Raw genomic sequence first — 24733 nt, 5'->3', positions numbered from 1 at the left:
TGGCTAAGCTACCCGCTACTCCCTTACATTACCCTAAACTAGCTCCTTCTCACAGATACAACTATTAACTTCTGAAGGCTATCTTGATTCTACACTCAGTTTTGGTTAGCAATGTATATACATATACTGCTTTGTCTTTAACTGATATGTAGACTGCATTTCTCTATCCTGCAATTACTGTATCACACTGTTCTCAGTATTAACTCATGCAACCAGTTTTTATCACTATCTCTGCCATTTTTTTGTTAAATTTGATAATTTATTTGTTAATTATTTGCTAATTATTGTTATAGAAATTATTTCTTTATTGACTTGCTTTATACATTGTTGATTAATACTTGTTCAGTTTGATTGTTTAATACTGTCTATTTGTATGTATGGAGCTTTTCTCCCTGGGTCTCTGCTGAAAATGGGCCTCATGCCCAGATGGACATTACCCAGTAAACAAAATAAATAAATGTAATATTAAAAGAAGCTGTTGGCAGAATAGATACTTCTCCCCCAAAAAATCCCTACTTATTTCTATTGTATCTCAACCACAGGCAATAGGACTCCTGATTATAGATTTATTAATATTTATTTTATTTTTCTTGTTATATAAGTTCCCTTTCTATGTCAAACAAAGTAGCTTCAAAGGTTTGTTTAACTCCAACCTGGGTGAGCGGAGATTGATTCATTAATTCACACCTGGTCTAGTTCCTCATAGCCTTATGGAAATAGAGGACAAGTACTTGGAATTTAAGTGTCTGTTCTCCTAATGGTTTGCCTGACTGGTTGCCTGTATACACCCATAAACCTGTGAACCTACAGAAAGACAATAGAAAGCATACATACTCTGACCCTACCCAGTTCGGGTTTGTGAAAGGCAGATCATGTCTCCTAAACCTGATTGACTTCTTTGAAGCAGTCACCAAAGCCATAGATGAGGGTAAGGTGGTTCACACAGCTTATCTAGATCTCACCAAGGCTTTCGACACCATCCTCCACTCTGGAATTATAGATAAGCTCACTAAACTAGGTATAAATCCCTATGTCACAAGATGGGTTGCCAACTAGCTCATGGACAGAACCCACACTGTGAAAGTAGCAGACTCCAAATCCGACTTCAGACCAGTGACAAGTGAAGTACCACAGGATTCAGTCCTGGGTCCTCTCCTGTTTGGTATCTACTTTTCTGAAGTACAGGCTAACACAGAAGGTCTTTGGCTAACAAAGTTTGCAGATGACTACAAACTAGGAGCCATAATCAAAACTCCTAACACTGTGGACATACTACAAAAGGGCCTCACTGAGACAGATGCCTGTTGTCAAAGCCATGGCCTGAAGCTCAATGCCAAAAAGTGTATTGTCATCCCCTTTGGTAAAAACTCTGTACCCATGAACTACCACATAGCTAGTAGTCTACTTAATGCCAAAAATGTGATGAGACCTTGGGACACAGGTGGACAGTAGTCTCTCTTTTGATAATCACATTGCCACAGTGGTCAGGAAATCCTTCTACGTGGCACACCTCATCACAAAAGGTTTCTCATACAGAAAAAAAAGAGGTCATTGTTCCACTCTACTCATCACTCATTAGACCCATTGTAGAGTGCAATGCCCCTTTTGCTATGTACCTCACAAGACATCTACAACAACTGGAAAGGCCACAGAAGTACCTCACAAATAGGATTACTGGCCTCAAAGAGATGCCCTACGCAGACTGTCTCAAAAAACTCCAGCTTTACTCCATCGCATATTGCCTACTCAGAGGCGATCTCTGCCTAACATACAATGCTATGTCAAACCCAGAGCTGTTGGACATGCTCCACTTAAAGAAATCCCAATCCCTCCGAGCTACATGCTTTAGGGACCTAAACCTTGTCACCATAATAAAGAGAACATGCTGTAGGGATAGATTCCTGTCCCAGAGACTTCCCATACTCTGGAACGAACTACCTATCTATATCAAACAAAGCTCCTCATTAGCACTCCAAGAAAAATCTTGATGATTGGATGGGTAATAGGAAATTCACCCCGGGATCACCTCTGTGGCTCTGCTCAACAGGGGCACAGGAAAATAATTTTCTTGTGTGGCAAAAGCCAGGGTACCTTTTTGGCTAGGCTTGCATAGGCCCTAGGGCCAATAGCTTAGTACCTACCTATGAACCTATACATTTTTGTACATGCAGCTAGCAATGGTAATGACATGAGAATAGAATGATTCCAAACCATAAAGTCTTAAAGTCTTTTTCATACATGGTCATATTGGAAAAGAGCACCTTAGCATGGACTCAACAAACTGATTGGGTCCCATACATCAGTTGTCCCAGTTGCCATGTACTATCTGTGAATCACAATTCACAATCACCATGGTCTACAGTTTCATCATTTACTTGCCAATTTGCAGATCACAGAAGGAAAAGAGGAGGAAACAGCTGGCATTACGTAGCACCAACTATTTCCTTTTTTTATGTTTGCCTGATCTTGCAGTTGTTATGTATAACTTGCAAGTGCCTAAGGCTTGTGAATCTGAACTAACCTTGGGCAGGCTATTAGACCATTCACTTTCCTTTGCTTCCAGCACAGGTGTGCATGACAGACTCATTCACAGAGGCTATACCTTTGTCTGGTTCAGGTATGGGAGAACCAAATTCTTTATGTACAGTGGAAATCAGGGGTACAAAATCGGTTGCCTTTCTTGACACGTGGATCCCCAGGGATTCTGCCACTAGTTTAGTGTATGCAAAAAAGAGACAGAATTCCCACCACATTACAGGGCAACAGTCTCTAACCATGTTTTCCCCTGAGCTGGTGGCTATGGCTAGATCCATTATTCATGCCATTGATTATGGGGTGCAAACCTGAGTTTGAAGTGGATGTGGAATCTAAGGTTTCAGAAGTATCAGAGTCTGACCAATCAGTTTTCTGTGAGAATGAGTAGGTTCAGAAACTCAAAACAGATGATTTCCTTTTCTTAAATGCTGGCTAGATTTAATTATTTGTCTTTGTTTACTGGGACGGTCCAACTGGGTAATACCCATTTTCAGCAGAGACCTGGGATGTTGATTGAAAATATTTTAGAATGTATTCAATTGGGAGCAATCCTTGGCTGCCCCCAGGATCAGGAGGGTATATAGGAGAAGGGTATGTAATCCTTTGGAAGATGAGTCCATTGACATGGTGGCCTTCTCTACACTGATTACATCATTAGAGGATGCTTTCAAGAACGCTTGCAATTCTCCTCTGCTGAATAGTCTCTGCTTAAAATGTTTTTAAGAAATCTGGGGTGTGCTTAGCCATGCCTGGCCTCCAAGCCCGTCTGGATGCAGATCCTGCTTCTGTGTCACAAGCAACCTTTTTCAATAAAAAAGCAATGTCTTTATCAAACCTCAAGATAAACTAATAAAGTGTCTAGAATCTCAGAGAAAGAAGCTATCATGGTCCAATACAGCAGCTTTTAAAGGGTTTAACTTCACTTGTTTTATGCATAAGTTTGTATTGAGGTGTATGCATAGTTTAGACAATTTTGTTGAACCATTACCTGTTGAGAAAAACACTATTTGAAAGAAATTTTCAATATTTCTCAAGTGTCTAAACATGCCTAAAGAGCGCCTTAGAGGGTGTCAATACTGTTTCTAGGAATGCATCAACTTTGGTTGCGGTGAAGAGTCATGGTTGGTTGCACAGCCAAAACTTTTCTGATGAGGTAAAATGAGATTATGTATGTTTTGTTTGATTCTGATTATGTGTTTTGTAGAGCAGCTAATCAGGTCCTAAAACAATGGGATGACAAGGGTAAACCGAAACAAAGGGTGACTAAAATATTCCATTTTTCCAAATTTCCCCCCAGTAAACATGATCATTTTTGGCAGCTCAGCAAACATAAATACCAGCTGAGCAAAAATCAAGGCACCAAAAGGAGATGGCAGGATAAAAACTCCACCAAACCTAGAAAGAAAGGTTTCTTTCCCATAAAAGATAACCCCACTTTCAACCTATGACTATGTCAAGGCAATGCACCTATCATTCCCAAGTTCCCCTCTGAGTGTCTGCCCTTTCCCAAATATTCTGCCTTAAGAAGGTGAGCTGGTCATCCCATCATTTTGAATAGGTGCTCAACACCATTGGCAGAGGGTACAGGTAGTAGAAGAAGGAATATCCACCTCCATTCTGGGGAGGGGTCCCCTCACCCACTTGACCAGACTTTATTATTCTTTCCAATACTCCTTCATATGTGGGATTAACAGGTCACAGATTTGCGGCCGTCTTTTGGAGAGAATGAAAGATTTCCTGTTATGGAGACTGGTGTTGGACCTATATTTCCTGAATAATTTTGTCAAGGTCTCCAGGTTCAAGATGATCACCCAACATACAGTGCTTCAATGTCTGCCTCCTTACTTCTTCATGGTGACCCTGGACCTGAAGGATGTGTATCTTCATCTCCTTTTGCTCATCACTTCAGGAGATGTCTAAGATTTGTTGTATCTGTTTTACACTATTATTTCTCTGCATTGCCCTTTGTTCTATCTACTGCACCTTGAGTGTTTACAAAATACCTTGCTCTGGTAGTGGCTCACTGTCAGACTATGGTAATTCATTTTTTCCTTACTTGGATGACTTGCTGATCTGTACAGAGTCTGTATTCAGGAGTTTATTATCACTAGAGAAGGTCTCAACCTTATTTTACCAGCTAGGATTCAAGTTGAACCTTGGAATTATGCATGACACCCTCAAAAAAGACTGATTTTCCTGATGTGCTTAATTGACACCAACAAAAGGATGACCTTTCTTCCCATTTGCTAAACAATGCTTCAGGAATTCTTCAGGATAAACATTGCTTCGGTAAGATAATTCTTAAAAATTCTAGGACTCATGGCATCCATTATTCTCATGATGAAACTGGCCTGTCTGCACATGAGAAAAATTCAGTGGTATGTATGACATTGTTGGACTCAGCACTTACATTTCCTGGAATACCAGTTGCCAGTGTTGGACTTCAGCAGATGAGAATTACAGTGGTGGAGAGTACAGATATGTATCAGTCCAGGACTTTTCTTCTTTCCATCTGTTCCAGCACAATCTGTCCAATTTTAGTGGGGAGCTGTGTCAATGGAAGTGCAAGTGCAGGCCACTTGGAGGCCCAAGAAGCACATCAGTATCAAGGAAATGTTAGTGCTGGTCTACACCTTGAAAATCCTTCACCACCTATGGACTCTGGGTCCTCATCTTATGGTTACAGACAATACCACAATGATGTGGCACCTCAACAAATAAGGGGGGGTTATAAGGTGCTACCCTCTGTGCTGGTTGTCACTGATGGCCTGGTAGCTGGCTTTACCACATTCTCTGACTTTTCAGGCATCATGCATACTGTCAGAATAAAATGTTGTGGCAGATAGACTAAACAGATCCTGGACAGACCCACATATGTGACAGTTTAAGGCAGTGGTGTTCCAGGATCTAGTCCAGATGTGGGGAATGCCTCAAATAGATCTGATCACCTCTTTCAAAACAAACAGCTGTAGAAATTCTGTTCCAGACATCTTTGCAGCCATGCTTGCAGGACAGATGCATATTTGTTCCCTTGAATGGGAATGCTCCTGTATGCATTTCCACCATTTCTAATGATTAACAAGGTATTTCTTTTTTTTTTTTTGCTAAATAATTTTTATTTTTTTTTGTTTGTAGACAAATTATGATACAGTAAATTTTAAATTACAATTCAAAATAAAAGAAAATAGTTAATAACTATAACGATATGTAAATATTTACAGGTGGTCCAATGAAAAGGATTAACCAATAAGGTTATAAAGAGGAATAATCTCATAGAACTAGTATAACCTTTACTGGCATATATTCACATAAGTTCATCTTAGTTTATGACATTTCAATTTCATGTAGAAGAAATTCTGTCCTTTTGTAATGTGTCTATAAGTATTAAGATTTTATTCCAAGGATTGTCTGTCCAACGTCTGGGAAAAATTCTTTCTTCTTTGACTTTTATTTCTTTCTGTGCAGATTCCATTAATAGAGATATGAAGTCTTCATAATTTGGAGGAACAGTGGATTTCCATTTTCTTGTTATACATTTTCTGGCTACAGCCAGAATAGACCATAAAAGATATTGATCACTTTTACTCATAGTTACTGAGTCATCTACATTCAAAAAAATTAAAGATTTTGTTAGAACAAATTTATCATTATAAATGGCTTGAAGAAATCTATTAATATCTTCCCAGAATTTTTTAACGCAATCATAAAATATATGTATCCAATCTGCCTTACAGTTTACAGTACATTTCCAGCATGTGGGCTTTTGGGCAGGGTCAAATTTGGCTATTTTATATGGTGTATAAAAGGCTCTATGTAAAAATTTCCATGTGAAGATTTTCCATATCTGGAAGTTTGATGTTAGCTTAACTGACAACAAAAGGTCATTTATACCTTCAGATGATAGATTTATTGTCAAGTCCTTTGTTAAAATGTTCACAACATTTTGACCTATTTTGGTTTTATACACTATTAAAATTTTGTATAATTTAGATATAGAAATTAGCTTATTATGATTTCCTTAAATCAATTCTTGCATATATTTTATTAACTTAGGTATAGTATTAAAGCTTGAACCATTAATAATTCTACATAAATCACTTGCATATTGTAGTATTTTTTGAAGTTCTGTTCTGTCTATTTCAGATATACTAAACTCATTTATTACTTGTTGGGTGGTTAAAGTACTGTGTTTATTTAAGCATTGAAACCAGTAAATAAAGTTTTTGGATTCCCAATTAATGAGTATTTTTTCTTGGATTTTTTCTTTAAAATTCTTTGATGTTTTAAATGGTATTAAGAGATCGAACCATAATTTTATATCTGGATTTGTAATTATAAATTTTCTAAATAGATTATAAATATTATTCAGATATGATAAATTAGTGGGCTTTGTTGTTTTATTTTGTAAGCTATGACATAAAACATGCCAAAATATGTTGTTATAATTCTCCAAATCCATATTTTTTAATATTTTGTTTTCATTTAAGAAGAAAGTTAAATGTAAAATTTTCCATACGGATGAATAATTTGGATTTACCCAATTTAGTATAAGTTTAATGATGGAAGCTTTAATATACGTTTCTATGTCTGGAAATTTAATTCCTCCCAAGTCCCAGGGTCTAATATGATGTGAGAATGCAATTCTATTCTTTTTTGGATACCAAAGAAAATCCATTAAAAGTTTCTGTATTGTCTTTATAACTTTTTTATCTGGTAAAATAGGGATTGCTAATGCTATATAGTTTATTTGTGGTAGTAATATCATTTTTATTAACTGTAACCTATCTTCCAAGTTTAACATTAATTTATTCCAGCTATTAACTAGTTTTTGAATTAAATTTTGGATTTTATTATAATTTAAGGTCATGGTAGTATCTATGTTCTCAGATATAAGAATTCCTAGATATTCTAGTGAATAAACCTTTTCTCCAATTATTTGATATTTATTCAGATGCATGTCATCTATTTTATTTAGAAGTATATGTTTTGATTTGGATTTATTGAAACAAAGACCTGAAATGGAAAAAAAATCTTCTACTTGTTTCTCTAATTCTTGCATGGACTCTTCATTCGGTCTTAAAGTCAGCAATATATCATCAGCAAATAACATGATTTTAGAATTAAATTTATTGTAAAAGTTAATTCCTTCTATTTTTAGATCACTTCGTATTGCAGACACAAATAATTCTATCGCCAGGGCAACATGGATGGGAGACATAGGGCAACCTTGCTTAGAGCCTTTAGTTATTTTGAAAGCTTCCGAGGTAAATGGGCCTAATTTTACATAAGCCAGGTTGTCTTTATATATATTCTTTATTAAATTTATAAAGTTTAATGGGAATTCAAAAAGTTCCAAAATTTTAAATAGATACTTCCAGTTTACCGAATCAAATGCTTTCTCTATATCTAATGTGATTATAAGAGCTTCTGAATTGTCTCTGTTCAAAGCTTCTATAATGGTTAAAATTCTCTGAATATTGTCATATGTGTGTCTTCCAAATATAAAGCCTGTTTGGTCTTCATTTATGACTTTAGTCAGAGATTTCTTAATTCTATTTACTAAGATAGACATAAAGATTTTATAATCATTATTAAGCAGGAAGATAGGTCTATATGAACTACATTGGGATGGATCACTTTTATCTTTTTTGTAGGGGTAACTAATGAATATTTCCAGGATGGTGGAGTAATCATTTGAGTTTGAATATCATTTAGCATGTTATGTAGTAGAGAAATTGCTGAATTTGGAAAAATTGTATATAATTCCATTATTATTCCATCCATTCCTGGTGATTTGTTGTTTTTACTTACTTTAATTATATCTTTTATTTCTTTTATGGAGATATGCTTGTCCATTTCTACTTTTAATTGATCAGGTAGTTTTTTTATTAAGGAACTATTAAATTTCTGATCTGAAAATAAAATATTATTATCATTATTTCCATAATGCTTAGCATAATAGAACTTAAAAGCTTCAAGAATATCATTCACATCAGATACCTTTTTTCCCTTTTCCTTCATGTATTATATTTATGATGTTATTTTCTAAGTTCTGCTTTTTAATTCTCATTGCTAGATTATGTAAGTGTTTTGGAGAAGTTGACATTGAAGCAAATTTTAGTTTTTCCAAAGCTAGATTTGTTTTATGAGTGAGGAATTCATTGTATTTTTTATTTAAATCTATAATTTATTTTTTTTCCTGAGAATCTATTACATCATAAGAACTTGTATTTATTTCTGTTATTCGTTTTTGTATGTTATGCAATTCAGATTCCCATTCCTTTGTTTTATTTTTAAACCATCCTATAATCTTGCCATACAAAAAAGCCTTGAGTGTATCCCAAGTTATTATATTATTTGTATCGTTAATAGGATTTGTTTCTAAGAAATATTTGATTTCTGAATCTAGCCAAGGTTTAAACTCTTTCAATTTAAGGATGTAAGCTGGTATTCTAGTTATAGTGTTTAATCTTTTGAAATCAATTTGTAGTTTAAGAATTAAGGCATTATGGTCTGAAAGGGGACATGGGATAATAGAAAATTTTGTTATCCTACTGTTTAAATCAGAGGAGACCAATATTTTATCTATTCTTGTTTTAGTATTAAAGCGATAATCGCTATGTGTATAACTTAATGAGTTAGAATCTTTAAAATTAAATGTATCTATTAGATTTAAGCTTTCTAACCATCTCTTGAAATATTTACTTACGGGTGTGAGACATAACTTTCTTTTATTAGTTATTTCAGAGTTATCTAAAATGCAATTGAAATCTCCCCCCATTATTATCATACCTTTATTTACTTTGTTAATTAATTCTATGTGTTTTTTAACCGTAGACAATCCTATTCCAGGAATCCAGTAAATATTTATTAAAGTCCAAATTCTATTTTGATATTTTATTATTACAATTGATATTAACCCTTCTTTATCTTCGTGTTTGTAAATGATCTGAGGAATAACTACCCTTTTTTTCCATAAAATTATAACTCCTCTTGTTTTTTTTTTGTAAAGGGAGTGAGAAAGAATTAGATAGTCACTAGGTTTCCATCTGAAATTATCATCTCTTTTAAAATGAGATTCTTGTATAAATATGATTTGTGCTTTTTGTAATTTCAAATATCTTAGAAAATTTGACCTTTTTATAGAATTATTTAAACCATTAATATTTATAGATAATAAAGTTGTGTCTGTCATTTTTTTAAGTACTTATTTGTACTTTTGGATTGTTTGTTCTTGAAATTTTGTTTTACCTTGGAAGTCAATGTGTTTTGAGTATTAGATTTATCCTCTCTTTTAAAAGTTATTTTGAAATGAATATATTTATTTCAATTTATGCTTAAAAAAAGTTTCAAATAGGACCACTGAAAAAAGAAAAAGCTGAAAAACATAGCGTTAACATAAATTGAATAAACAATTAATGATTTTACCATTCTAAATCCCAAACATGAAGTGTCTAGCACCTCAAATCTGTTTGGACTTAAAAGTTCAAACAGATTTACCCTCAATAATAATAGTTGCATTAATGAGGAAATGTTGCTTTAAATTGAGCTCCTCAAAAAAATGAAAACTAAAACCAGAGAACAAGATACACTTATTATGTAAATAACATATATATCTAGTCTGTGAAGTTTTGTTCAATACTAATTAGATTCTAAAATGAGATATTATTTCAAATTGCAAACAATTTTAAATAAGACATTTGTTAATTACTTTAACAATGTATTAGATGTTCATTTTTCATTAATATTATGACATTTTTGCAAATTACCAATTGTAAATAATATATTAGCAAATGTCAGATCATTAATTGTCATTAGTGATATTTAACATTGTTATTAATAATAAAAAGTAGAGTGAGTATGATAGATAGATACTGTTTAAAATAAAATAGATTTTTTTACATATTTTTAGATCTATATAAGATATTACATCAGCATAGTGAAGTTAATTGACATATAGCTAACCACTTTATCAAAACCAATTAAAGTCTTTACAGACAATAATATTCATTTATAAGATTTAATACAATAACAGTTAGAATTAAAGCAATATTTATAGTGCTTTACATTAAAGCGTTTTCTCATTCTTCAGTCAATGTCAGTTTTATAACTCTGATAGTTCCACAATCTAAAATTAATAAAGTGTGTAAAAAATTTCACTCCTAAATTACTTATATGTGATCTTTTGTAGTTCTGTTATTAGTAAGTTATTATTCATAAGATTTTTCTCTATTAAGTTCAATTTAAAGATCACACATATCAGAATATTGACTTCTGCTTATCACAAATGTAGTGAATGTCTGGTAACTAGTAAAGGGTCTCAACTTATATGTTAAAACTATAAAACAGAAAGGAGAAAGGTCAAAATTAGAATTATACTTGCAAAGAAAATCTACCTTGATAATGGTGCAATAGCACTCTTGTCCCATAACTAATCATTTATAATAAACATTTTACGTATAGTACTTCTTTTATACAATAACAAGTATGATAAAGCAATCTTTAGATAAATGAAAGTATAATTCCCAGTAAGCTGACACTCAGGATCTTCACCTTCCCTTTTCCTTCCCTCTTCTTCCATTTCTATACAACTTAACAACTATAAGAAACTCATCTAACCCAGTGTCGGTTAGATGTGTTCACAGAGCGCATGTATTATACTTTTGCCAGACACTCACCCATTAAGACACAACAGTATTTAAATGATTCACTATCTTTCTTGTTATAATAGCGTTGTCTTCAAAGCAGATCTAACGCTATACTTGCATGAGATATTAACTGAGATTGATAATAAACCATAAATTTTTAATAAAATACGAAAGAATATATGAAGTGTGAGAATAATTGAAGCAAACGCTTCCTTTACTGTAATCAAAACAGCGGTGTTAAGGAAAGAACTCTGTGATAGTGCGTGTTTACACGCCATCTTGTGATAAGTAACTTAAATTGCATCTAAACACGCTAGGATATATCGCGTGCTTATGAATGTGGACGGTGAACAACTTTTCAGGCAAAAAAACTGAAAAAGCCGAGCAGAAGGCTTATGAATACTGTCCACCTTCAGATAATACTTTAATGTTCTAGATGCTTCCCAAAATGTTCACAAGTGGTTCCATTTTATAATATTTTCATTAATATACTTTACATTAATTCAAATTAACAAATTGTAAATGTGTACCTCTAAGCTACATAAAAGCATTCACCAAGAACAACAATATTTATTCAGGCAATGATAGTGCACTATTCTGGTAACTAAATACTTGTATAGGGAAGAAACAGCAGTGTTAGAGAGGAAAACTCTGCAATAGTGTGTATTTACACGCCATCTTCTGGCCAGTAACTTAAATTACATCTATGTACAATTAAATATATCTTGTGCTATGTATGAAGCGGTGAACAACTTTTTAGATAAGGAAACTAAAAATAACTGAGCAGAAGGCTCGTGGATGTTTTTTTTTTTTTTTTACTTTCAAATAATACAGTAATATACTGAATACATCTAAAATGTTCATGAGTGATTCTATTGTATAACATTTTTATCACAATACTCTACATCAAACTAAATCAATGAATTTTGAATGTGCACTTTTGAAGAAATTGTTATTTTACACTGTTCTAGTAACCAAATACTTGTATAGAGAAGAAACAGCAGTGTTAAAGAAGAAAACTCTGTGATAGTGTGTATTTACTCGCCATCTTCTGGCCAGTAACTTAAATTACATCTATGTACAGTTAAATATATCACGTGCTATGTGTGAAGTGGTGAACAACATTTTAGATAAGGAAACTAAAAATAACTGAGCAGAAGGCTCGTGGATGTTTTTTACTTTCAAATAATACAATAATATACTGAATACATCTAAAATGTTCATGAGTGATTCTATTGTATAACATTTTTATCACAATACTCAACATCAAATTAAATCAATGAATTTTGAATGTACACTTTTAAATAAATTATTATTTTGCACTATTCTAGTAACCAAACACTTGTATAGAAAAGAGACAGCAGTGTTAAAAAGAAATACTCTGCAATAGTGTGTATTTATATGCTGTCTTCTGGCCAGTAACTTAAATTACATCTATGTACAGTTAAATATGCCACGTGCTATGTATGAAGCGGTGAACAACTTTTTAGATAAGGAAACTAAAAATAACTGAGCAGAAGGCTCGTGGATGTTTTTTTACTTTCAAATAATACAGTAATATACTGAATACATCTAAAATGTTCATGAGTGATTCTATTGTATAACATTTTTATCACAATTCTCTACATCAAAATAAATCAATTAATTTTGAATGTACACTTTAAAATAACATAAATGTGATTACTAAAAATGATAATATTTATTCAGGCATTGAAAGTGCCTTAATTTATCAACTGAGTAGTTGTATAGAGAAAACCATTTAAAAGGGCAGTTTATATTAAAAGCTTAGTGACAAAATAAAAAGAATGTCTAGTAGACTTCATTGGTTATTGTTTTCAAATATTTAGAGAATAAGTATTTAGAGAATAAGTAAATAGAGAATAAGTATATACTTCAGGGCTTTAATAAGTTATTAATTAGTACTAACATTTAAGTATTATATTAAACTAAACAATTAAGTAAGAAAAGAAAAAGAAAAAGAACTGCTTTATACTAGTGTATTAAAGAGTTTAGTTTTAATATATTATAATCATACCTTAGTTGATACTTTGAGAGAAATAGTATCATCAGAGTTCTTTGTCAGTCTTTTGTTTCTTTTTTGTCTTGCCTCCAACCAGATATTTTTCCTGGAGCCCTTTTTAAAGAAGATGAATTTAACCAGTCCATTTCTTCAGGTAGTGGAATTATGTTATTATTCTTTATGAAAGATGTGGCTTCCTCTATGCTGTTGAATGTTCTCATGTCATTGTTATATTGGATTCTTATTTTGGCTGGATAAGAGAGCTGCGCTTTGATTTTATGTTGTTTTAAAAGTTTTACTAATGGCCATGTTTTCTTCCTTATATCCAGAACTCTTGTTGAATAGTCATTATCAAATCTTAATAATGACTGTTTATACATAACAGGACTTTTCCTCCATGCAGATCTCAGTATAAGCTCTTTATCCATAAAAGAAAGAAATTTAACTACTATGGATCTTGGAGCTGATTTAGAAGAAATAGAAAGTGGCTTACCGATAGCTCTGTGTGCCCTCTCTATCCCATAGGATAAGCCTTCTTTTAGTCCGAGAACTTCAGGAAACCAAGAGTTCAAGAATGAGATAATGTCATCACCTTCAGATTTCTCTGGAAGACCAAAAATCCTTATGTTTGTCCTTCTTTCTCTATTCTCTATATCATCAACTTTATTTATTAACCAAGTGTTCTGTTGTAGCAGAAATTGAGTATGTAGTTCACTTTCTTTTAACCTCCCATCAACATCACTTAAGGAAGTCTCAATGTCTGATATTTTTATTTGTTGCTGTTGTAAGATTTCTTTAAAAACTTCTGTTTGTTTTTGGCAGTTATCTTTAAGACTTTCTAGATTTTCAGTAAATCTGTCCATTTTTAGCGATAAGTCCAGCAAAGTAGCAGATATCTGTTGCATCTCTTTTTTTATAATAGAGTCTGAGTGTGAATTCTTGGAGTTACTCATCTTCAAACAGTTTGGAATGTCCTCTGTAGTATATGACAGGAAAATTTCAGAATTTTTTCTTCAAAATTGGTAGTTTTGTTATAAATTACTTCATCTTCGATATTTACCCAAAAATTTTTTAAATATATTTAGTTTTTCCTGTATTTTCTAGTATGAGTATGAAGAGCTCAAAATCAAGCTGCTCTCAGTTAGCCATTAGGCTCCCCCCCCCATTAACAAGGTATTTCTGAAGATTCAGAAAGAACTAGTCACGCTGGTGACCCCTTACTGCCCCAGGCAGTCTTGGTTCTCCCTTCTAATGGTATTGGTCAAGGACAATTAACACATACTTCCTCATACTTTGGATTTGATCACAAAGTCTCAGGGGCTTCTGGTGCACCCCATTTTGGAGCAACTACAACTGACAGCCTGGATGATTCAATCTTGACTCCATTTAGGTACTTGTTTCTTGAGGATGTGATGCAGGTGTTAAAGGAAGCCAGAAAACCTGATGAAAGAAAATCTTATTTTTACAATTGGATGAGGTTTTCTAAGTGGAGCCTAAATGGGACTAGAAAGTCCCTCAAGGTTAAAATACCTCTGGTCTTGAAATATTTGTGTGAGGGTAGCTTATTGTATGTGTCCATTAAGATACATTTAATGGCCATCTTTGCTTGTCTGCCAATGGAACCTCATCTTTCTTCTCTTTTGGTAAAACTGTTCATGAAAGGAGTATTGCATATGAGCCCCCCCCCCAAAATTCTTCCTTCATGGGATCTCAACTATGTCCTGGAAAAACTGACCTTATAACCTTTTGAACCTGCTGCTTAGGCTGATCTGAAGTTCTTAATGTGGAATATTGTTTTGCCTTACTGTTCTTACATCTGCAAGGAGTCTCTGAGCTGCAAGCTGTCATTGTGGGATAACCTTACCCTATTTTCCATACGGATAGGCTTGTGTTACGCACTAACCCTTCTTTAATGCCAAACATGGTCTCAGATTTCACTATCAGTCAGTTTGTCAAACTGCCCATTTCTTCTCAGAACCTAAGAATATGGTAGAGAGGATACATCATACCTTGGATGTGCACTGACAACTCAGGTACTACCATGACAGAACAAAACCTTTCAGGAAGGCTGAAAGGCTTTTTATTTCCTAGACAGGGGCAAGGAAGGATCAGCCTGTCTGTACATAAACCATTGTATATTTGTTGTCCTCTGGCTTTTGTTTTTGTTACACCCACCATTGCAAGGTGGATCCAGCCAAGGTAAAGGTGGATTCTACCTGGACATTTTCCTGTTCAGTGGCATATTGGAAAGGAATGGACTCTAGAAGTATTGCAGAGGCAGCAATTTGGTCATCTGTCCTTACCTTTATGAAGCACTACAAACTGTATGCATTTTTTAGATACACAGCAGGCTTTGCTAGGATCATTCTCTAGGTGCTCATAGAACCTTATCCTTTCTCCTCCCAGGTTGGGTAAGCTTTGGGAATCTATCTGAATGCCAGAAAGGCAGTGTGTTAGTTGAATATAATATATTTGCTTAAGTCTTACATACCTGTAACAGTAGATGCCTGTACTTACTGGCAGTACCAACCCACCATCCCCTTTTTGGATGTACATAGTTTGGTGTTTGGGTTGTCACTGAGTGATGCTCCATGGCCTGTATTGTTTTGTTTGTGTGTGTGTGTGTGTGTGTGTGTGTGTGTGTGTGTGTGTGTGTGTGTGTGTGTGTGTGTGTGTGTGTGTGTGATTTTGTGCTTTTTGGTTCAAAACAGTAGGTGTTAGCAAAGCCTGTGTTTGCATCCTCTCTTCCTGCTGGACCCTAGAAAACTGAAAGAGTCCTTTCTGTGAGTATGCAAGGCAGTCCCTATACTGCCAGGTGATTCACCCACAGTCAGTGGAAGGGACTCTGAGCTTTAGTAGACTGCCGGTAAGGGTAGCAAGGCAGTACTACCCGAATGCCAGTAAAGCAGAGTGTTCTAGAAATATTTACTGTTAAAGGTAAGTAGGACCTACGCAACTGTACTTTCTGTAGCAACTGTGCCTGTGTCCTTAAGGCATGTACACCTTGTCTCTTCTTTAGATTAAATTTCATACTGAAGGGTGTGTGGGGGGAAGGGTAAACTGCCTGGCACTTCTAATTGAAGTTGGGAGTACATTCTTTAATTCTGGTCCTAACTAACAAAAAAAAAAAACAACTGCAGGTTCCTTTAAAGCAAATACACCACAATTTTGAAATCTTAGGGAGAATGATGCTTTACACACTTGTTTACAAGACTGGACAGTGTTTGCAATTAAAATAAATAGAACAATGAGCTTTTATTCTGTTAGAAAGTAATTTCTACAGTAAGACCACCTAAATATGTATGTTTTCTTCCTAATACTTGTAAGGGGTATATATCACCCCTGAAAGTGATGTATTTAAAGTATTTTAGTTATTATTTGATGTACTTTTCAGTCCCACTTGAATTTATTTACTACATTAGAATAACTGCTGTAATAAAATCAAGAGAATGATGTTTTCTTCTTACCTAAGGAGTATGTAATACACAAGACATTATGTGCTGAAATTGTTTGGCTTATTATTAGAGGTGTTTGAATTTTACAGTCGCATATGAATGAGGTGCAGTATAGAAGAAGCAGCATTGTTTGTGAATGCTGGAGTTTGCTTCAGGAGCACCGATTGAGGGCATTGCTGCTAAATGGAAAACCAACTTGGTACATGAGTGATTCAACTTCACACTAGAGTGACCATTTGCTGTGCTCTCACAACAAACCATGTTCATGGTAGTCACTCTTTTAACACCTTATTGGTGTTTAATGTGGAACACAGGTTTATATTATTATGAAATGTATTTGAAAATGAGCTGAAGTGAGTAGCTATTGTAATGAAAATAGTAATATAATCAACAGATAATAAATTAACTTTATTAGTTTTCCAGTGATCCAATTATCCATAAATGCACAAAACATTCAGTTAGAGATAACTAAGTAAATCTTGGAAAATTAGGGCCTGCTGGAGTCAGTGATTTGGTTTCAACAGGTTTAATGAGCACTGAAGTATGCTGTTAATAGTCTGTATTTTTGTTTCAGAGTCTGATGGCAGCAACAATATGAACCACCCAAACACGGCATCTGGCACAACAAATGCAGGTAATAATTTGCGACAGAAATGCAACGGCAGAGCAATTGCTGTTTCACTGATTTTTCCATATAGTAGTAATTAAAAGTATAAGCAATTATTCCAGACATTTTGAAAACCACATAATCCTTTCTAATAAACAAATAGTAAGTGAAAGTGGGCACAGCCATTGTTTGAAACTAAATAATGAAAGAAGCAAACGAGTGAGTAGGTCAGTGTTGATAATTCCATTATAGCTCAACCACTGTCCATAGGAATTCAGTGTGGAATAAATTTCTTATAATTATTGATTTATAAATATTTATTTTTCTTCTTCTGTAAGTTGTCAAGCTGAGTTTTGTGGTCATCTCAGAGAAACATATCTTACTGAGCCTAGCTGCTGTGCTTATAAAAGTCACAAAGCCAGACTCTTCTATTTTCAATGTCATTATCCAGTGATCAAATGATATTATTCTGTATTAGTTTACCAACTCAGTTAACCAAATGTATCTTCTTCATAAAAGCCCTCAACTCTTGATTTAAAAATAACTGTGTTTTTATTTCTTCATGTATGTATCTGGCTTTCTTATTGAGGTTTTGTCTATACACACAAAACCGCCAGCACTCAACTTGGCAAACTTGGCCATAAAGAACTTTGTCACTTAGAAAAGTCCATCTGCTTTGGCGTACATGCAGTACTGCTCTGCCCCTCTCTGCTTTGGTGAACATGCAGTACTGCTCTGCCCCTCTCTTCTTTGGTGTACATGCTGTACTGCTCTGTCCCTCTCTGCTTTGGCGTACATGCAGTACTGCTCTGCCCCTCTCTGCTTTGGTGTACATGCTGTACTGCTCTGCCCCTCTCTGCTTTGGTGTACATGCAGTACTGCTCTGCCCCTCTCTGCTTTGGTGTACATGCTGTACTGCTCTGCCCCTCTCTGCTTTGGCGTACATGCAGTACTGCTCTGCCCCTCTCTGCTTTGGTGTACATGCTGTACTGCTCTGCCCCTCTTCCATAGGTCAGATTTGTCTGATCTTCTCCTCTGATTATTCCACTTGTTTGCAGCAGTTTCATAATACTGGGCCTGGTGAGTGCTTTAGTAGTGCTATAATGTTATTTATCCATCATACACTGCAGAATCTATGGCTTTCCACAAAGTTTATATATTCTGATATCTGCATTCTCTTCAGTACCTGGTTGGCAGTAGGTTTACACTGCTGGACCTCTAAAAATATGTGTATACCATACTGATTGCCCCATCCCAGCTCTCCTGACAAACCTGGTGATATTTTAAAATGAGTCCTAAGAATTCTTTAAAAATGAAATACATTGTGTAATGTAAATGTCATTTGGAGTGCTTTCAGTCCCAGTCAGCATTAGACTGCCATAAATAACAGAGGATTAAGCCAGTCAGGATTCCTGTTTCTTGCGGTTCCTCTGCTATCCTTGAATGCTGGTTCTTTAAAAAGATCAAACAAGTCAACTCAAGTTGGAGGGCTAATGAATGCATTGAGCAGTCACTGCATAGATGATTTCTTGATATACTTCAGTTAATACTAGCAATAAAAGTGGTGCTAGCAGTACTCTCTAAATGTGGTGTTCCCCAGCTGTTGAGGCTTGGCTTGACTATGGGTGGAACTAAACTACACTAACCATTTTCTGCCCTCCATATACAGGATGTCACCATAACACTCATGCTGATTCAGGGCTATGATACTATGTGGCAAGTTCTTTCCACTGAAAAAGAGCCAGATTTGAAGTGGGTGTCATGGATGATCCCCCCCCCCACCAAAGAATGAGGTGATGAAGTGAACATAGCATAATGTTTTGATCATATTACTGTAGCCCCAGCACAACTAGCCAGATTTGCTAAGGTCAAGAAGAATATAGGATAGACTTGCACTATAAACAGTGGTTAATAAATATGTAATCAGTACGGAATCTGGCATGAAGTAGATTTCTAACTAGTCATGTGGTCCATTAGACCACTGAGGAGCCTGACCCAGTTTCTCAATATCCCTATCGGGTTATACAGTAGGCAAATGGAGGCTGAGAGAATCTAACCCTGGATTACAAAAAGCATTTTGTTAACAGCTCATAGAATTAATCCTTTACTAACTGCCACATTTTAGCTGGGTTTTGTGACTACTCTGAACTTTTTAATAAGGTTCACTTTCAGGTAATAGCATGTTACTGCACTGAATAACCTTTCATAATCTCAGGACTATTGTGGAGAACCTTACAGGCAGAATTGCTTACTGTAACCTAATATCCCTGTAGACTCCTGATGATTTTGTCTCCTGCCCTGTCTCACTTAATTCATTTACGTCATTAATTCTCTTTTCCCATTTGTTTAATTCAGAGTAGCATCCTTTATGCAAATCAGTTTCAGCTTATGGAAACTATTGCAATAAAGGCAGGAAGTCTGTTCTGGATCATAGCTTGTCCATCACAGGTTACACTCACATCATCGTATGTATACTGCCTATGCTCAGGAACTACTCTAAGGCAAACGTCTTACTTTTAAGTGATAACCTGGCAAGCTTTCCAGTTCCCTGAAAACACTGCTGCCTATGTCAGACCATTCATACAAATCCTATTCAAGCATGTTAATAGCTGCATAGAAGCAGCTATACCTACCAGGAAGAAATACAAAACAAACTCAAAAAAACAAGCCACCCTGCTAGAATCACAACATCGATAGGCTGTATAACAGAAGGAAGAAAATCATGGCAAACATTAGAAGACATAGCACCCAGCAGGATAAAAGCACTCTAATCAAACTAAACAAACTTCTAAGAGGAAAAATAAAATACTACCAAAGCTAAACTTTAATTAAATTTGGACTCCCAGACCAAGTACTACCACAAGGCATTCTTTAGCTATTTCTACAACCTCAAGTCAGTACAGAATCGTGTCCAGAGTTCATTGTTAATGGAGCCATCTGTACTGTGCCAAAACACATAGCAAACCTACTGTCAGACAAATTCAGCTCTAAGTTTACCTCAATTTCCCCCTCAACCTTCTCTCAGGAAATAATATCAGACTCCCCCTACTATCACTAGGAAACAGGTCCTCAATGCTGTCTCTAAGGCCAAAGAATGCTGCATCAATGGGCCCAGACAGTATCCCAGGATACCTTCTAAATGGCATGAAACATGACCTATCAGGCCGTCTGGTATTGCTACTTAATTGTAGCCTCCAAACAGGCTTTGTGCCTCATGAATGGAGAACAGCAACAGTCATCCCTCTGCACAGGTGATCCATCTACAGGCTATGGAAACTACAGATCCATAAGTCTCACTAGTTTCATATGGAAAGCCATGGATAGAATTATCATGCAAAAGATCAATAATAACACAGAAAACCTCCAATCACTGGACCCAATTTGGTTTTGTCAAGGCCAGGTTATGCCTATTCAACCTGGTGGACTTCTTTGAGAAGGTCACCAATACAATGGATGAGGACAAAATTGTTCACATTTCCTATCTTGACATAGTCAAGGGATTTGACACAATACCCCACATGGGCATTGTTGACAAACTCAGGAGATTAGGTATAAACCCTTATGCCCAGAAGTGGATAGCCAGCTGACTCATAGACAAGACCTAGGAAGTTAATATTGGGGATTCCACCTCTGCAAAGAAGCTAGTCACATGGAGGCTCCTCAGGGATCAGTCCTCGGACCTCTCCTTTTTTGCCATTTACTTCTCTAAAGTCAAGGCCAATGTCAATGGCCTCTGGCTGATTAGATTTGCAAATGATTGCAAATTAGGAGCAGTCATAGAATCCTGCACTGACACTAATGTTCTCCAGGAAGGGCTGACACAGACAAATAACTTGCATCAGGGCCATGGACTAAAACTAAATGCTAAGAAATGCACAATAGCATCTTTCTGGAAGTCATCCACACCTGTTAACTATCGTATTGACAACATACCCCTATGAGTCAAGCCAATAGAGAGGAACTTGGGGATATACATAAGCAGTAATCTAGCCTTCAATCATCAAGTGTCTACAATAGTGAGGAAATCATTCTATGTTGTGCAACTTATAAACAAAGATATTACATCTAGTTCCAAGGAGGTCATTGTGAAGCTGTATTCAGCATTAATATGATATGTCATTGAGTACAATGCCCTCTTTGATATGTACCTAACCAGGCATATCCAACAACTGGAATCTCCACAGAGGTTCCTCACTCAAAGAGTACAGGGCATAAGAACATGTCCTATGCAGACCGCCTCAAGGCCGTATTCCTGTATTCTGTCTCCTATAGGCTTTTGAGAGGAAATCTATACCTGGCATGCAAGACATTGCCAAACCCAAACCTGATGGACCTCCTGCATATCTGGTAAAAAAACAGTGCCAGAATTAGTCATTCTAAAAACTTACTTGCCTGTGGTATAAATAGAGCCTGCTGGAGAGACATTTATGTATCACAAAGACCACCCCTTCTCTGGAACAAGCATTCCATCCATGTGAAGCAGAGTTCCTCCTTAACCAAATTCAAGAGTAACTTGGAAAGTTGCATGGAGAACAGGAAATCCATCCCTGGTTTGGCACTTATGCCTCTAATGGACACAGGCATCCTGTAAATGGTTCATCTCCCAGGCCCCTACTTGTAATTGCTTCATCTCTCAAGGCCCTGCTTGCACTTATCAAGGGTGCCAGAACTTGTCAGAGATTTGGGAAGCATGGCTAGGCTTAAAAAGGACCAAACACATACACCCGCACGTACGGATGTGCACGGACCAAACCAACCCAGGCAGTAAGTAAAACTCAAAAAAGGTCCAGCCTAATGGGTAAAGAACTTGAACCTATTTATTTAAGTAGTATGAAAAACAAAAAGCAAACCGGTTTTGGCATCAGTCTTCCTCAGTGCATTAACACAATAAAAATACCTAGTTCTTAAATACATAACATCATTAGCATTCAAAAAAATTATTGATTGGATATACCATTATGACAATTCATTCAGACCGGGTTTAAACAAACCCCCTAGCCTGATAATCCAACCTGATTCCTTATTGTTTAGTATGGTGTGCCACCCAGCTTTAGAAAAATTAGAACCCTGGACCTTATCAATCACAGTAAATGTAAATCTAGCTGTCTTGTGGGTCAAGGTGTGCTTAAACAAAGCATTAGTAGCTCTCCTGTTGCTGATCTCACTGAGGTGTTCGGAAATTTGAAGCCTCAGTGTTCTAGACGTTTGTCCAACATAAAACGCCGAACAGGAACAGGTAACCAAATACACAATCCATTCACTGCTGCAATTTCCAAAACATAAAATGTCATAGACCTTGGGGGTGTTAGAACTGGTGAATGTTTTAGTTTTAAATATGTGGGGCCATGCGGAACAATGTCCACAAGGAACACATCCATTAACCCTATTTCCAGATATAGTAAACTGTTGAAGTGTGGGCAGAACCTTACGTTTATAATGACTAAAACGGGAACCTAATGTAGGCCCCCTGCGGAAAGAAAATGAACAAGTGGAAGACAGAATATCATTAAGCTTGCCATTGGCCTTTAAGATATCCCAATGTTGATTAATAACCCGCTTAAATGTCTGGAAATTTCTACCAAAGGTGGTTACTAATCATATGGGCTGTTGTTCATCCCTGTCGACATCAGACTTTTTATACTATAACAGATCCACTCTGGATTGTTGTCTAACCTGATCCCTAACCTGACAGATGTTGTTGTCTTTGTATCTCCTCTGGATAAACTGGTCATACAGATCCTATTCAAACCGGGCATAAGTCTCCTGTGTGGAACAAATGTGGCATATCCTCAAAAATTGTGACGGGTATATTGCGGATGATGTGGGGGTGGGGTGATGACTACCAGCATGTAGTAATGCATTGTACTGAGGATATTTTCGAAAAAACTCAGTTTTAAGGGTATGATCAGGATTCCTAATAAGCATCACATCTAAAAAAGTAATGGATTCTTTGTTGAAATTCAAAGTAAATTGTATACCCCATTTGTTCTGGTTGAGGTATTCAACAAATTCCTGCAGAAAAAACAAGTCCCCCCTCCACACCATCCAGCAATCATCCAAGTAGTGCCACCAGATGTCAATTTCTCCAAGAAATAGATTATGTGAATCATCATAAATAAGCTGATGTTCAATATAGCCCATGAACATATCTGCATAAATGGGGGCAAAAGATGCCTCATAGCCATACCCTTAACTTGCCAAAAACATTTACCAAAAAAGTGAAACACATTTTTGGTCAATACGTGTTCGGTTAAACATACAAAAATGTATTGAATCCAGGGGGATAAATATTAGCCTAATCCAACCAAAATTGCAATGCCTCAAGCCCAGCCCAGTGTGGAATACTGGTATATAATGAGGACACATCCAAAGTGCACATTAGCCATTCAGGCTCTAATTGCATGTTATCGATGATTTGTAGAAAATTGGTAGTGTCCTGAGTTATAGCACGAACAAGGTGCAACAGGGGCTGTAAATATTTCATCAGATAGGCCGACAGGGGTTCAGTCAATGATCCACGTCCAGAGACTATAGGTCTACCTAGGGGATTGGACAAATTCTTGTGAATTTTGGGTAGGAGGTACAGATATTGAGATTGAGTGTCAGAAACTGATAGCTGGTAGACAGTTTTTTTTTATTAATAATGCCCTCCTCCAAAGCCAAATTCAAAAAATTATCAATTTCTTTCTTGAACTGTAGTGTAGGATTTAGTGGCATGCCCATATAGAATTGTCCATCCCCCAACTGTCTCTCCCCCTCCGCCAACTATTTATCCCAATCCATAATTACAATTACTCCTCTCTTGTCAGCTGGTAATATAACTAGATCTTGTCGGGCCATCAACTGTTGCATTGCTTATTGTTCAATCTTTGAAAATGCCCACATATTTATCCACAGTTGGAACAAAATTACTTCTGTGGAACTGAAAATTAGTAGATTTTTGGGCGTTTTCATTATCCCAAAAAAACAGTCTTAAATTCAGTAGTCGACAGAAATTCAAAACATCATTCACCAATGAGTTTTCATAAACAAAAAAGACAGGCACAAAATGTAGTCCTCTGTTGAGTAGCTTTATTTTAATGCTGTGTACATTATTTCCCAAACTTTATGAGGTATTATTAGGTCCAACAATTGTTGTAAGTTGTTTATTTTCCCTATGCTTCCTCCCACTCCTACGTCTGCCCCCCCCCCCAAAGGGTCATTGCTGGGGCATCTTTTAGCAACAGGACACTCAGAAAGAGGGGTGAAATCAATGTCGGTGGCTGAAGAAGATTCATCCCCTGAGGTGCTACTGGGTCCATTATGGCCCTTTTTTAATATCGATCGTGGTCTTTTCCTATTTGGCCCTGATTTCTTCATATCCGAATCTGCAAATCCGACATTTTTCTGTTGACACCCAAAGGGTTTGCCCCTTTCATAATCCATCACATCTCTATTAAACTTGTGTAGATTTCAGTTTTTCAGTTGT

At 35.9% G+C, this 24733-nt stretch overlaps 1 protein-coding gene across 1 annotated transcript in view; it reads left to right on the top strand.

Moving 5' to 3' along the window:
* Positions 1 to 24733, top strand: part of PRSS56 (serine protease 56) — a 2212799-nt gene that overhangs the window by 548692 nt on the left and 1639374 nt on the right. Inside the window, exon 3 of the mRNA XM_044070672.1 lies at positions 17233 to 17292. Within this exon, the coding sequence (XP_043926607.1) occupies positions 17233 to 17292 (60 nt within the window). The remainder of the gene's footprint in view (positions 1 to 17232; positions 17293 to 24733) is intronic.

This window comes from Protopterus annectens, chromosome 4.part1, assembly GCF_019279795.1.
Source record: "Protopterus annectens isolate FY-2018-M chromosome 4.part1, PAN1.0, whole genome shotgun sequence".
Classification (NCBI taxonomy): Eukaryota; Metazoa; Chordata; order Ceratodontiformes; family Protopteridae; genus Protopterus; species Protopterus annectens.
This window is presented reverse-complemented; position numbering and strand designations above follow the sequence as displayed.